At 31.5% G+C, this 12,872-nt stretch overlaps 1 protein-coding gene and 2 long non-coding RNA genes across 3 annotated transcripts; 2 read left to right on the forward strand and 1 right to left on the reverse strand.

Annotated features, from left to right (window-relative positions):
• The first annotated feature begins 2,117 nt into the window (after positions 1 to 2,117).
• LOC140446224 (uncharacterized) lies at positions 2,118 to 3,356 on the forward strand. The gene is made up of 2 exons (XR_011951469.1): positions 2,118 to 2,342; positions 2,399 to 3,356. It is a non-coding gene; the product is annotated as an uncharacterized lncRNA (long non-coding RNA).
• Positions 3,357 to 4,641: 1,285 nt separating this feature from the next.
• On the reverse strand, positions 4,642 to 6,133 carry LOC140446225 (uncharacterized). The gene is made up of 3 exons (XR_011951470.1): positions 5,988 to 6,133; positions 5,342 to 5,652; positions 4,642 to 5,265 (listed from the first exon to the last, which is right to left on the reverse strand). It is a non-coding gene; the product is annotated as an uncharacterized lncRNA (long non-coding RNA).
• Positions 6,134 to 7,209: 1,076 nt separating this feature from the next.
• On the forward strand, positions 7,210 to 7,849 carry LOC140446226 (iron-sulfur cluster assembly 2 homolog, mitochondrial). Its single transcript, XM_072538767.1, has one exon. It carries the CDS (start codon positions 7,325 to 7,327, stop codon positions 7,763 to 7,765), a length of 441 nt encoding a protein of 146 aa, XP_072394868.1. The 5' UTR covers positions 7,210 to 7,324; the 3' UTR covers positions 7,766 to 7,849.
• Positions 7,850 to 12,872: the final 5,023 nt, after the last annotated feature.

The raw sequence follows: 12,872 nt of genomic DNA on the forward strand, positions 1-12,872 counted from the left end.
ATTCTACTTTTTACTTTTAGAGATTCTTTTATCAGTTCTATTAGTTGTGTTTATATATCTTTTCAACTAACCAAATCAAAATGTGTACATGTGGCAATCCCCGTTTCTGCCACTTCACAGAATACATATAATATATTTGTATGGGAAAAAAGAAAAGGGCTGTTTTAGGGTTTTCCCGGAAATTATTCTAATTTTTCTTGCCGTAAAAACCATCTTTATACTTCAAGGAATATTTTAAAAAAATAATTGTTCAGATTGGTCCATTCGTTGTTGAGTTGTGCGCTTACCAACACATTTTGCGATTCATTTTTATATTATAGACTATGAGTAAAACAACAAAAAACATTAATTAAAAGCTAACATCGTTGTAATTTCGATATTCGACTCTTTAAGAGCTGTTCTTTGATCTGTCACTACAATATTATATTTGCTGAAGAATCGTTCTGCGGCTACGCTGTTCGTTGGACTCCAGATGCTCTGTAATGCTGCTTTAACAAATTACGGAAAACTGCAATGTGTAGTAAGCAAAATATCATTCACATTGGGATCTTCGTTCCTTCGTATCGATTGAAGGACTAATCTATGAAAGTGAGTATATGCATCTATGTACTTTAATTGTGTCATTGTTCTAAAAAAACGAATTTTAGAAAAGCTTACTGAGAGTACACTCGGTTTCACAGTAAAACTTGCAGCTATACATGGGTTAAATAACTGTCCAATGTGTAAGAAACACTCGTTTGTGTCTTTTAAAGTCATATGGAGAGTTAGTTTATTAAAGGCTTTGTCGTTTGCTTTCGTAAGCATTTCTTTCAGTGTAGCGTCAATTTCTTCATTTTCAGTGAGCAATCGAGATGTTTTTACATCAAAATAACCTTGGCGATGGTGTTCAACTGACGATTTTAAGTCCTCTAATTTGTTCCATAAAAGATGGGCGAATGGATAACTGGCTCCTTCCAAAACGTCTATGAATTTCATTAATTTTGGACAGAACTCGGTGATGAAGGTCATTTGAATTTCTAGTTTACGTCTGAAAGTTTCATCGGCGTAATTGTCTTTGAAAAATTTAATACTGGAATTTTCATTCTCCCACACATCAAAAAAATTGAGTTTGTGAATAAGATATTCACTTAGATACGACACTGCTGTGAAGCACGAGTTCCATCTAGTTACAACTGGTGCTGGATAAAGTTTTGCTGGGAGATTGGTCACGTTTTCTTTCAAATAATTCAAGTAAGAGTTCTTCATTTGTCTTGAAAGACAAAAGGCTGACTTGACTTTTGCTGTAAACTTATTTAACTCCTTGAACTCTCCTACAAAAATATCACCAACAAGATTAACTGTATGAGCCCATATTTAGCAACATATTTACGCACAGCTGGATGATTCAATTTATGAAGTGGAATGTTGGCTTTCAGACACATACTAACTGTATTCTCCACAAAAGTATCATTTTCTTCTTTTGCTCGTTTTTGTCTCTCAAAGCCACTAGCAATTGAAATTTGTCGCTTGGTTCCCAAAGTAGATGCTATAGATTTTTCTTGTTAATGTGGTTAGTCGATTTCACATCTTTCTGCAGTGTTTCAATAGTTGCTCAATTAAAATGCGCAAAATCTCATGTTCAAAAATCTCATATTCGTTCAGTCGTATGTGCATTGCATTTAAGAACAGTTGATTTCTTAAATTTTGCTTTGAATTTGGCGCTTGTTTTGTGGTATTTTGTGTTAGTTTTTATAGTCGTGGTTCTTTGCGGTTGTTTTATGAGATTTGATTACTTAAAAGATGGCTCACAATAGAACGAAATATATATTATCTATGGCTTTGGAGAAAAATGCTGACTCTATATTTCTTTGGTAATATTCAACAGACTCATCCTTAATTTCAATATTAAATTCCATATCTGGCAAGTAAACTCTACTCCCTTACTATACTGATACTAAATATATATTTAGAAAATATATTTATATTTAGTGGGTTATTAAAACTGTAAACACACCACACACCGATTTAAAAAACTGTGACCCACGTGACCGGGACCAAAACACCGAACAACACCAAAAATAACCAATGCAAAATGCAATGACGACTGACGTTGTGTCATCTGTCTGTTGACTCAATAGGGCAGTCCAACGAGCTGTCAAATTAAATCCAATATGGTGTCTGGAGGGCAAACAAACTATTTAGCCGTATTGAAAGTTAATAGTGTTTTCAATTAATTATATAAATTGTGAGTAAAATTATCAGTTCAGTGATTGGAAAACGGAAATAAACGGCTTAAAAAATATTTAAGAATAGGACTTTTTCAAAAAAACTTCTGTTGTGAAACTGAAAAATTAGTTTAAAAGGTTTGTTTACATAGTCTTTAAATTAAATTCAATGTGAATATGTGTTAAATTTTTAGGTAGCAAATTATGTCAATCGTTTGCTTTGTTGTGGGATGCTCCAACAGATCTAACAGGAATCATATGGGGTATTTTAGGATACCGACAGTCCCTTTTAAAAGGTTTCGGCAGGCAAGATGACGAAACCATAAGCCATAAGGTTGGTTCAGCAAAGAAGTGCAGTCTGTTAATAAATATTTAAAGATCAACAAACTAAAGTTAAATGTGTTAAAGACGAAGGCTATGATAATAACAACTAAATACAAATACTCAAATATTGATATAAATACTATTAATCTTCAAATTAACAATGATAAAATAGAAATCATCACAATTAAGTACCTTGGTTTTCAATTGGATAATTTATTGTCTTTTAATGACCATTTTAATTACATATTAAAAAAGATTTCTAAAAAATTATACCTGCTTTTTTTCAAGAATATCTAAAAATTTGTCAACTTGAACTAAAATTACAGTTTTTAATGCAATTATTCAACCTCACTTCGATTTTTGCTCATCAGTTATTTTTCTATTTAATTTAAATCAATCCGCCTAGTTGCAAAAATTACAAAATCGTGAAATGAGAATCATTCTTGGTGGAAGCAGATATACACCTATAGCAACAATGCTTAGCATGCTGCAGTGGGTTTTAGTTCAACAAAGTGTCTTTTACCTCACAATGGTGTTCATTTATAAAATTTTAAATAATTTGGACCCTGCTTACTTTTGTGAGTTACATATTATGTTTAAAAGCAAATTAATGGACCATTTTAAAAGCACCAATAGTTAGGTAGTTGTTTTGTAGTCATGTTTTATGTTATATATTATTGTTTTATATTTTTAATAAGTGTAGGTACTATATTTTAAGTGTAATTGTTATTTTTATCTTATTATGTATTAATGTTATAAATTGATTATTTATTTGTATGTATTAGGGCTTTCCCTATTTGAATAAATAAACTTATTTTTATGCTTTTAGTTTGCTATTATTATTTAAATTATGCTCTCAACTTGTATGTACATTCAGTTCTGTTAATATAATTTGATTCTTGTTTTTTCCTTATTTTTTGAAACTTAAATTGTAATGTAAGCATATTATTCTCTCTCATTTTCAAAGTAACATAATAAATTGTACTTTTATTTTGGAATTTGTAATTGAAGAATAAAGAAGCATATTTGCCCTAAAATTTGAAACCTTTTTTAAAAGACAATCACGGAATGGAGAAAGTTATATTACCATTATTATTATATATTGTTAATATTGCTTAATAAATGTTATTTAATTTCTGTGACATATAATTTTGATACATTTGTAATAAAAAACATTTATTTTGAATTTGTTTTATTCACAACTATATACCATATTATATTCGAATACAAAAATGCTACAAAATAAAGATAACGCCAATATTAAAAATAATAATTTGAGAAACAAATTTACTATATTTTGGTTTTATTGATAATTTAATTATTTGTTTTAAAAATTAATAATTTAATATTTACAAACAAAAAATTTACTTGACACAATAAAAATTAAAGATTCCATATCTAAAGAGAACAAGATCACAAAACCATAAGTTAGTAGGTAGGTACCTCTAAGAGATTCACATATTTAAAGTGGAACCAAGAAATACTGCAGTTTTCATTTTCGCATTTTATCATTGGTTGGCCATCGTCAATTCCTTTACATGTACACCATGTTAAATTGTTTTTAAGTTTGCTAAAATATTTGCAAAGTAAATCGGGAATTATAATTTTTTTATGAAAAAAACTTTAAAATTTAAAACTGTAAAATTTCCAAAATTCTTTATTAAACATAATTTTTTCATGATATAATTCAGTTGGAGACCATATTACAAAATAGCAATATTGAACATTATAGAGAGCCATTTGAATTTGATAGTGATATTTATGTTGTCTATTCTTCTCCATCAGAATTTATAATAAGACATGATGAAGGTAAGTTAATGAACTCTGCTATTGACATATCTTTTCACTTCTAAGCATCCCCTACTGCAACATTTGCAAAAAACCATTGCATCAGGAGTAGCACCAAGTTGTGGAAATTCAGGCTTAATGAAAAATCTAGCATTTTTTATGACTAGATCTTCATGGGTACTATATGAATATTTTCGAAAAGCTTCTATTGCATTTTTTTCATTATTTTCCCACACTCTGTTGCACTTGTTTTGAACAAACTTTGTTCTGGATACCATATAGTTTTAATTAGGGATAAGCGGTTTTTCAATGTGAGAATTGGCAGCTGCTTTAAATTTGATGCTTTTATTCTTCCTCTTCTTTGATGAAACCATTGTCCTGACTTACTTTGGTCTAGTGTACTCTTTTCAATGGTTATACATTCACTTTCATCCAAACTTATAACTAAGTTATTAACAACTTCCATTAACTGAATGTATGTGTATGAAATGTACTTGTCATTATATAATGAAGAAAATGGGTTAATTGGTGATATCAACATTCTTCTTAATGATTCAGCAAATGGTTCTGTCACTCTGCTTAAAATGGATGAACTTCCAGCTTCTTCAATGTGAGTCAAAAACTGCACAATATGGTCATCACTCATGCAAGGCACTTCTAAGGGAATTCTTGATCCAGAAAATATTTTGCCAAAATCAATACCTCTAATTGGTTTACATTCAACCTTTGCAGTTTTGGGCAAATTCCAGAGGGACCTCACATCTGTACATGATACATTATCTTTTGATTCAGCTATATATTGTAGTCCATACAATATCGCACCAACATGGCTACACACTTCTCCTGCACCTGCCATGCATGTACAATGTCCTGTTTCTATACTTCCATCTTAGTTACACACAACCCATGCTTATAGTGGTGGCTTGTTCATTTTTTGTGAATGTTTAATCTGTAACAATAAAAGAACAAGTTAATATATTGTAACAACTAGCATAAAACATTTGCTCCTCAAATACGATACTCACTTTGCCTAATGTCATAAACTTGTCATGTACAACTTTTGACCCACAAAACCTGCTTCAAATTATTTGTATGCTTGCAGGCTTTTGTAGGCTTTCATTTGCTGTTGTGTATAAAAACTGGTGCTCAACACTAAATAGCTCACTACATCTATGCTGCTTATTGGGGAAAATCATTTGGATTGTAACTTAATTCCCTTTCTGAAATAGTATATATGGATCTATGTTGTTGATTACTTTCAATTTCTCTAGATATCTGCTTGCTACATCAGGATTCTCTAATTTCAAGTTATTAAAGTAATGACTTCAATCCATTTCTGAAACAAAATAACATTCATCAAATTAATAAACATTTAGGTTTCTTATCAATTAAAAAGGTGTAAATGTCTTTACTATATTATAAAAAAATGGTTTGAGTCTCACCTAGTTCAAAAATATTAAAATTGTATTATTATTTTAATTTCAGCAGCTGATTTTGTGTAATACTAAAATGCTTAAATGAAGCTAAATCTATAACTGAGAAATATTAGCGATATGCCGAATACGCTAATATATATAAAAGTAAATTCTTATCAATCATTATAAGTATATATTGATAATAATTGTGGTTGTTAAACGACTTAACTAAACTATTAGGAACTTTTCAACTTACCTCATTAAATTATAATTATCTTCATGTAATCAATGTGAATAAGAATTATATTAAAGAAAATTGTTTTTTATCAATTATTAGGTCATCTACTAATTATATTTGAATAACTACAATTAAATATTTGTCTATTACTGCAAATCACAATGCTATTCGCGATTGAAAACAAAGTATCTGACCTCTGGCGGAATAAATTTAAACTACTATAAGTGGTATAAACAAACCAGACAGCTGTTGATTTGAATAGAATTATTAAATTTTTTTAGTAAATTTCAGCATTATGACTATGTCACAGTATATTGCCAAAGAATATTCCTTATAGAGCAATATACTGTGACTACGTTAAAGTATTTTAAATCAAATCGATATTGTTCTGTTCCTCAATGCAATTCAAGATCGAAAAAAAATATTTCTCTATTTCTCTTTCCTAAACTGGAAAACTTGAGGAAAAAGAGGAAATCAATAAAAAGAAAATACCACTATCATTAAGTCAATAATATACTGAGAATACATAATTTATTTTCTTGAATAAGAGAAATACAAATACTTACCGTGTTGGGATAGTATCGTGAGGTTTTTTCCTCATGATTTATTACGGAATCTTTTAAAGACAAATCTTTTTTGACAGGTAACTCTCCAAGTTAAGGTTTATTTCATGTAATCAAATGAACTATCTTCCAATAAACTCAAAAAGTTATTTATTTATGTTAATATACAATAAAGTACTTACATGTCAAAAAATAGTATAAAATAAAAATTAACATATTAAAAACAAGGCATAATATAAAATAATGCATATATTAGGTAGTAAGACAAACATTACACAAAACATTATACTCTGGGTTCCCAGGTATACACAAAATAGAATTCTGGATTTATCAATACACAAGCCAGTTCCAAACATTAAAGTTAAAATTTAAGAATTCATCACTTGAAAACTGCTTCCCCTTCAACCAATGGACTCTTTGCTTCACCATAATACTCAAAGATATCATTAAGGCTAATTTTCATTTATAAATGATAAAATAACTCGTCTTAAACCAAACTAAATATGCAAAAGCAATGGTAAACATTAGTTGTTTATACCATTTATATCGGCCATGACACTGTAATCGACCTGCCCTCTACATTCAGTTTCAATCGCGAATTCTATCCATTGTTTGCCCTCCAGACATTTTGACAGTTCGGTTTGAGGTTATGTGTTGGACTGCCCCATATGAATACTTATGACAGTGACGTCTGAGTGACGTTTCTAGAAGTGAGGTTAACATGTTTAAAAGTTACTATATTAAGAAACAAATTAATTTAAACTTAAATTGTAAACAAATTATAGTATAAATATGTTTCCAAGATTGGTAAGAAGATTGCTAGTACAAAGAAGGTACTATAGTAGTCAAGTAAAATCAAATGTACAAATGAATCCTAATATTAAACCTCTAGAAAATATTAAAGCAGATCTGAATATTACAGACTCCTGTGTGAAACGTCTCAAAAAAATTACTAGTGACACAAACGAAGTATTAAGGGTGTCTGTCGAAGGGGGAGGATGTTCTGGCTTTCAATACAAATTTGACCTAGATACAAAGATTGAAGCAGAGGATAAAATTTTTAAAAAGGATGGTGTGACAGTGGTGGTAGATACTATTTCTTTGGATTACATTAAAGGATCGACAATAGATTATGATGAAGAATTAATTAAATCATCTTTTAAAATAGTAAATAATCCTTTGGCAGAACAGGGCTGTTCATGTGGAGCGTCATTTGCTGTGAGATTAGATTAAATTTGTTTATAATTTATTAGACCTCTTACTTTGTGATACTGTGTGACTTGTGATATAATAAAAGATTTAGTTATATTAAGTTTATATTAAAGTTTTATTTTCTCTTCTCTATATGCCAAATGTATTTTTAAAGTACCACAACTCAAAAATCTGCATGATTGAATGCAGAATCTGAACCAAATTAATTATAAAAAATAATAGCAAATTAATCCAATCAAGTGTGCATAAACTTAGCTGTAAATAATGAGCAGCTAAGTGCACATGTTATATAAAACTAGATTAGATGTACTATACTAAAGTGTTACCACTAAGGCTAATGCCTGGAGAGAGAATTTTCTAACTTCTAATACAAATTGTGTACACATATAATACCAAAACTGAAGATAAGATTTTCAGAATTAATGGTATGCTGGTGGTAGACCTTTTTATTTGATTTTTACTGAAATTGCTGGCTTTGAAAGATTTACATTTAATGTGTTTGGGTAATTTGTTTTATATTTTAATACCCCTAGACATCTTTTCATAATGTTAGCAATATCCTTTCGTACAGGTTCTGGTGTAGTTTGCATCTTTAACCCTGTTTCAAGCACCTAGTATTAATCTATACACTAGCCCAGGGAACTGACGGCTTAATGTGCCCTCCGAAGCATGGTGAACAGCTCGTATTTTTAGAAATGAAAATGTCATTGTTGGTGCCAAGATTTGCACTCATGCACTCTGGCTTATGAAGCCAGTATTTTGCTGCTGAGCTACAACCGTCTACTATAGTATATGGTATATGCTATACCCAGTATAGGGTTTAATATAAGGTTAAATTATAAATCAGATAGTTATTTTTTTTTATTGGATGTTTGTGAGTTTGATTTAGTGTAAATAGGGGAGAAATCTTCATGTGCTCTCTCATAATTGTTCATTTCATTTATTCAAAGTCAAATATGAATTATTTGTTATTTCATAATTTATATATCTACAATCAAGTCAGCATATTAACTACAAATTTAATACAGTCCTTTCTTGAACTAAGGAGAACCTGTGTACCAAGTTTTTAGGACTTTTCCTTTAATAAATATTAAATAGATTGACATGCAATGACATTATTTCATTAAAGATATGTTAGACTCTTAATAATGCTTATTGATCAGTAAAAATGGAAAGAAAAACTTTTACTCTTTCATTTCTTGCCCCTTAAATAATGATAATCTCAAGGCTGTATAAATAGATATGTGTTGCAATTAGAAACCAGAAAATTTGTGTAAGTCAGAATTATTATCTTTGAACCATCGATCATTTATATCCCTGTTTTGTTATCTGTTGTATGCAAATTTAGTGCCTCACATCTGCCTTCTATTTCATTTTCTCAATTTTCATATGTTATTTTAGCCATAACAGTGTACCTAACATATCTGATTCATGTATTACTTACTACTCTTTTATATTTTTGAATTGTGCCTCTACTAGTAAGTAGTTTTTTTTTAAATTCAGCTTTCAATTTTCAAAATTTGTTTTGTTGTACCTTAGGATACACTACATAGTCTGTTAAGCTCTGAGTTTTGTTCTTCTACTGCACATATGTACTTATTTTTCATTATTTGTTGCTGAAAGGTGTTTTCTAGTAGTACCTACATCATTATTTTTCAAGTCTACATGATTGACAGCGAGTCATACTCCTCCCTGCTTAATCAATTTTGATTTTGTAGTTGTTTGTGAATTTCTATCATCTACCAGCTAAAAAGAAATGTTTTTTTTGAAATTTTTGAACAACTCTATTCTTCTACACTGATGCTTGTTTATATAATATTTGTATTTTCTTTAGATTTCAATAACATCACCAGTAATTCTTGAGTTAACTGAAGAATTTAAATTCCTTTTCATATACCTTAATTATATCAAATATCTTGGTTGGATATTGGTTGGTTCTTTCTTCTTATTAACTACTGGCTCTATTATTTTGAAATATTATAGTTATGATAGTTAGATCAACAAGTATTGAAAAAGCATTATTTCGAAACATATCGGAAGAAATAACAGTGGTTACACCACTACAAAAATCAATTAAATGAAACAAGACCAAATATACTTATTCAGGAACAAACATCGGTTAACATTGAAGGAGAATAGGTGCAAATGTATGTAGACATGGTAGAAACAGCTATTAGCAAAACTAAAAAAAAAATAGAAAATCATGCGGACAAGAAGGAGTGTACTTAGAATTATTAAAAAAGGGCACAAGAAACTCATGACATGTTTAACACAAATCTTTAACAAATGCCTGAATTGTCAGGAAGTTTTTAACCAATGCAAAGTGGCATACATATAGTCCATTTACAAAAAAGGCAACGAAGAGGATTGTCAGACTTATAGGGTACTTATATCAGCCACAAGCACAATTAGCCAATTGCATGGAAGTATATTGAGAGATCTAATAGTAGCAGAATTTATAAAAGGAAAAGAGCGATGCGGATTTATAGCCGGAAGATAATGCACTGACAATATATTCTACATAAAACAGATAATAGAAACTCAGTCATCCTCCGTAGGCCCAAATAGCCTCTAACTGGGTAGCTTTCCGGATCAAGCCAGAAAGGCAGAGGGTTCTAAGAATTTGCGAAGTCTAAACCGCTACCCAAATAAAACAACAACGCTTTATATAGCGACATATAGCCGCTCGCTATCAAATCAATCCAGACTTGTAGAACTGGAAAAAGAAACTGAAATTATAAAACGGGACGTCACAGGAATCAGCGAAGTAAAACGGAAAGATGAAGAGCTATTGGAATTAACGAATTCACACATTCTACTACCGAGGAAAATCAACGGGCAGAACAGGCGGTATTGGATTCCTAATCAACAAGAAATGGAAACGAAGAGTAGTAGAAATAACTAGTGTCTCGGACAGAGTAGCTAGCTTAACTTTACAACTATCATGATCAATAAAATATACAAATATATACGCCCCATCGATTACTCAAACTGACAAAGAAATAGAGGAACTCTACAGTAACATAACTGAAGCTTTAAGTAACATTATAAAAGTCACTTTAAATATTTAATTGGTGACTTTAATGTCAAAGTTGGAAAGAGAAACAGCAACGAACAAGTCATGGGAAAGTATGGAGTCAGTGAGAAAAACGAAAGAACGAGAGACTGGTTCAGTTTGCACACTTCCAAAACATGCTTATTGCAAATACACTAAGAACGAAATTAACTTCATTCTAACCAACAAGATTGCTACAATAAACTATGTCAGTGTATTAAATAAATTTCAAACAGGAAGCGACGGTAGACTAATTAGAGCAAACATTGTTCTAGATCTAAAACTAGAAAGAATAAAATTAATCACAAAACCAACAATTACCGGTCTAAATATAAGCAATCTAAAAGCAAAATCAGATAACTACCAACGGACAATTGATGAAGAATTACATAACCAAATCGACAGTTCTCAATTAATGAAAATCATCGTTGATAGTGTCAAAGAAATCGGACGACCGAAACAACAAAATGAACATAAAAACTGGCTAATAAAACCAAAATAATGCTAAAACAAAGAAGAGGAATGAAAGTAAGTAGCAACATACAGAACTTTGTAAGACAATAAGCAAAAGTGTTAAGGAAGACATAAGAAAATACGATGAAAGACTGGAAAATGCAATCGAAAACAGAAAAAACTATAAGAAAAGAATTAGGGGAAGGGTGGGCAAGTTGACATAGCCGGGCTAGACGACACATTGCCCCCACCACGAAAACTAGTCCATTATTGGTTCAGTCCACACGCTCGTTACAACCTACTCCTTCACAGTAATCGTTTGATAGTCTTTTAGCGTGGATGTTCCGTACGTTTAAAAAAATATTCACGTTTTTGTGTCATTGTTGCGCCATGGCTGGAGCGGAAAAGCGCATGGGTTGGTTAAAGGCTAGTAGGCATTACCAAGTGCCCCAGGCAACACTTTGCCGCCGTGCCATGAATCGAAATAAAATAGTTGGTACAATAAAGCATCTTGGCAGACATGAAACAACCTTAAATCGAGAACTAGAAGAGGCTCTAGTGGAGCATATGCTAGCACTGGAAGCCAGATTTTTTGGCCAAACGACCGTAGATGTCCGCATTTTGGCATATGAATTTGCAGTGAGAATGAAGTTAAAACATCAATTCAATAACAAGAAAAACATTGCAGGCAGAGGTTGGCTACGCTCTTTTAGACTAAGGCATCCGAATATATCTTTACGTCAGCCAGAGGCAACATCAATGGCACGCGCTGAAAGTTTTAACAAACCACAAGTAAAGACATTTTTTAAAAATCTACGTAACGTAATAAATAATGAAGAAATCGACAAAAGTATGATTTTCAACATGGACGAGTCAGGGTTGACAACTGTACAAAATACTTCTAAAATTTTTGCGCTAAAAGGAAAGAAACAAGTGGGTGCCATCACCAGCGGGGAAAGGGGAGTACATTCAACTGTAGTAGCGTGCATGAGTTCAGGGGGAACTTATATTCCACCTGCTATAATTTTTCCTCGGAAGAAATTCAATCCAACATTATACGACGGAGCGCCCCTTGGGACTTTATGTTTGTACAATGAATCAAATTAGATGACCGGGAACTATTTTTAAAATGGATGGAACACTTTATTAAACATGTTCGAACCAAACACAAAGCCCTACTAATTTTAGACGGGCATGTCAGCCATAAAATTTAAGAAGCATTGGAACTTACAAAAAACAATTCAGTGGTGCTATTTTGCTTGCCTTCAAATTGCACATATCGTCTCCAACCTCTCGATGTGTGCTTTTTCGGGCCACTAAGTAAGTACTACGATGCAGCAGCAACTCAATGGTTGAAGGAAAATCCAAGTCGTGTCATCACTCTTTACCAGGTCGCGTCGCTTTTTTCTTCCGCCTACAATAAAACCGCAATACCAACGATAGCTTTAAGCGGATTCAAAGCAACAGGGATCTCACCTTTCAACCCGGATATATTTCCAGAACACATGTATTTGCCCAGCACAGTAACTGACGTACCACTTGAGGCCGATAATGCAAACACTGAATCCCTTAATCCGGGTGCATGTTTCACTGCAGCAGAACATTTGAATGAAGAAGGTC

Source organism: Diabrotica undecimpunctata, chromosome 7 (assembly GCF_040954645.1).
Source record: "Diabrotica undecimpunctata isolate CICGRU chromosome 7, icDiaUnde3, whole genome shotgun sequence".
NCBI classification, from domain to species: domain Eukaryota; kingdom Metazoa; phylum Arthropoda; class Insecta; order Coleoptera; family Chrysomelidae; genus Diabrotica; species Diabrotica undecimpunctata.

What these genes read in the sequence shown, in the direction of transcription:
- LOC140446226 (XM_072538767.1), top strand. Translation starts at nt 7,325, where the DNA reads ATGTTTCCAAGATTGGTAAGAAGATTGCTAGTACAAAGAAGGTACTAT.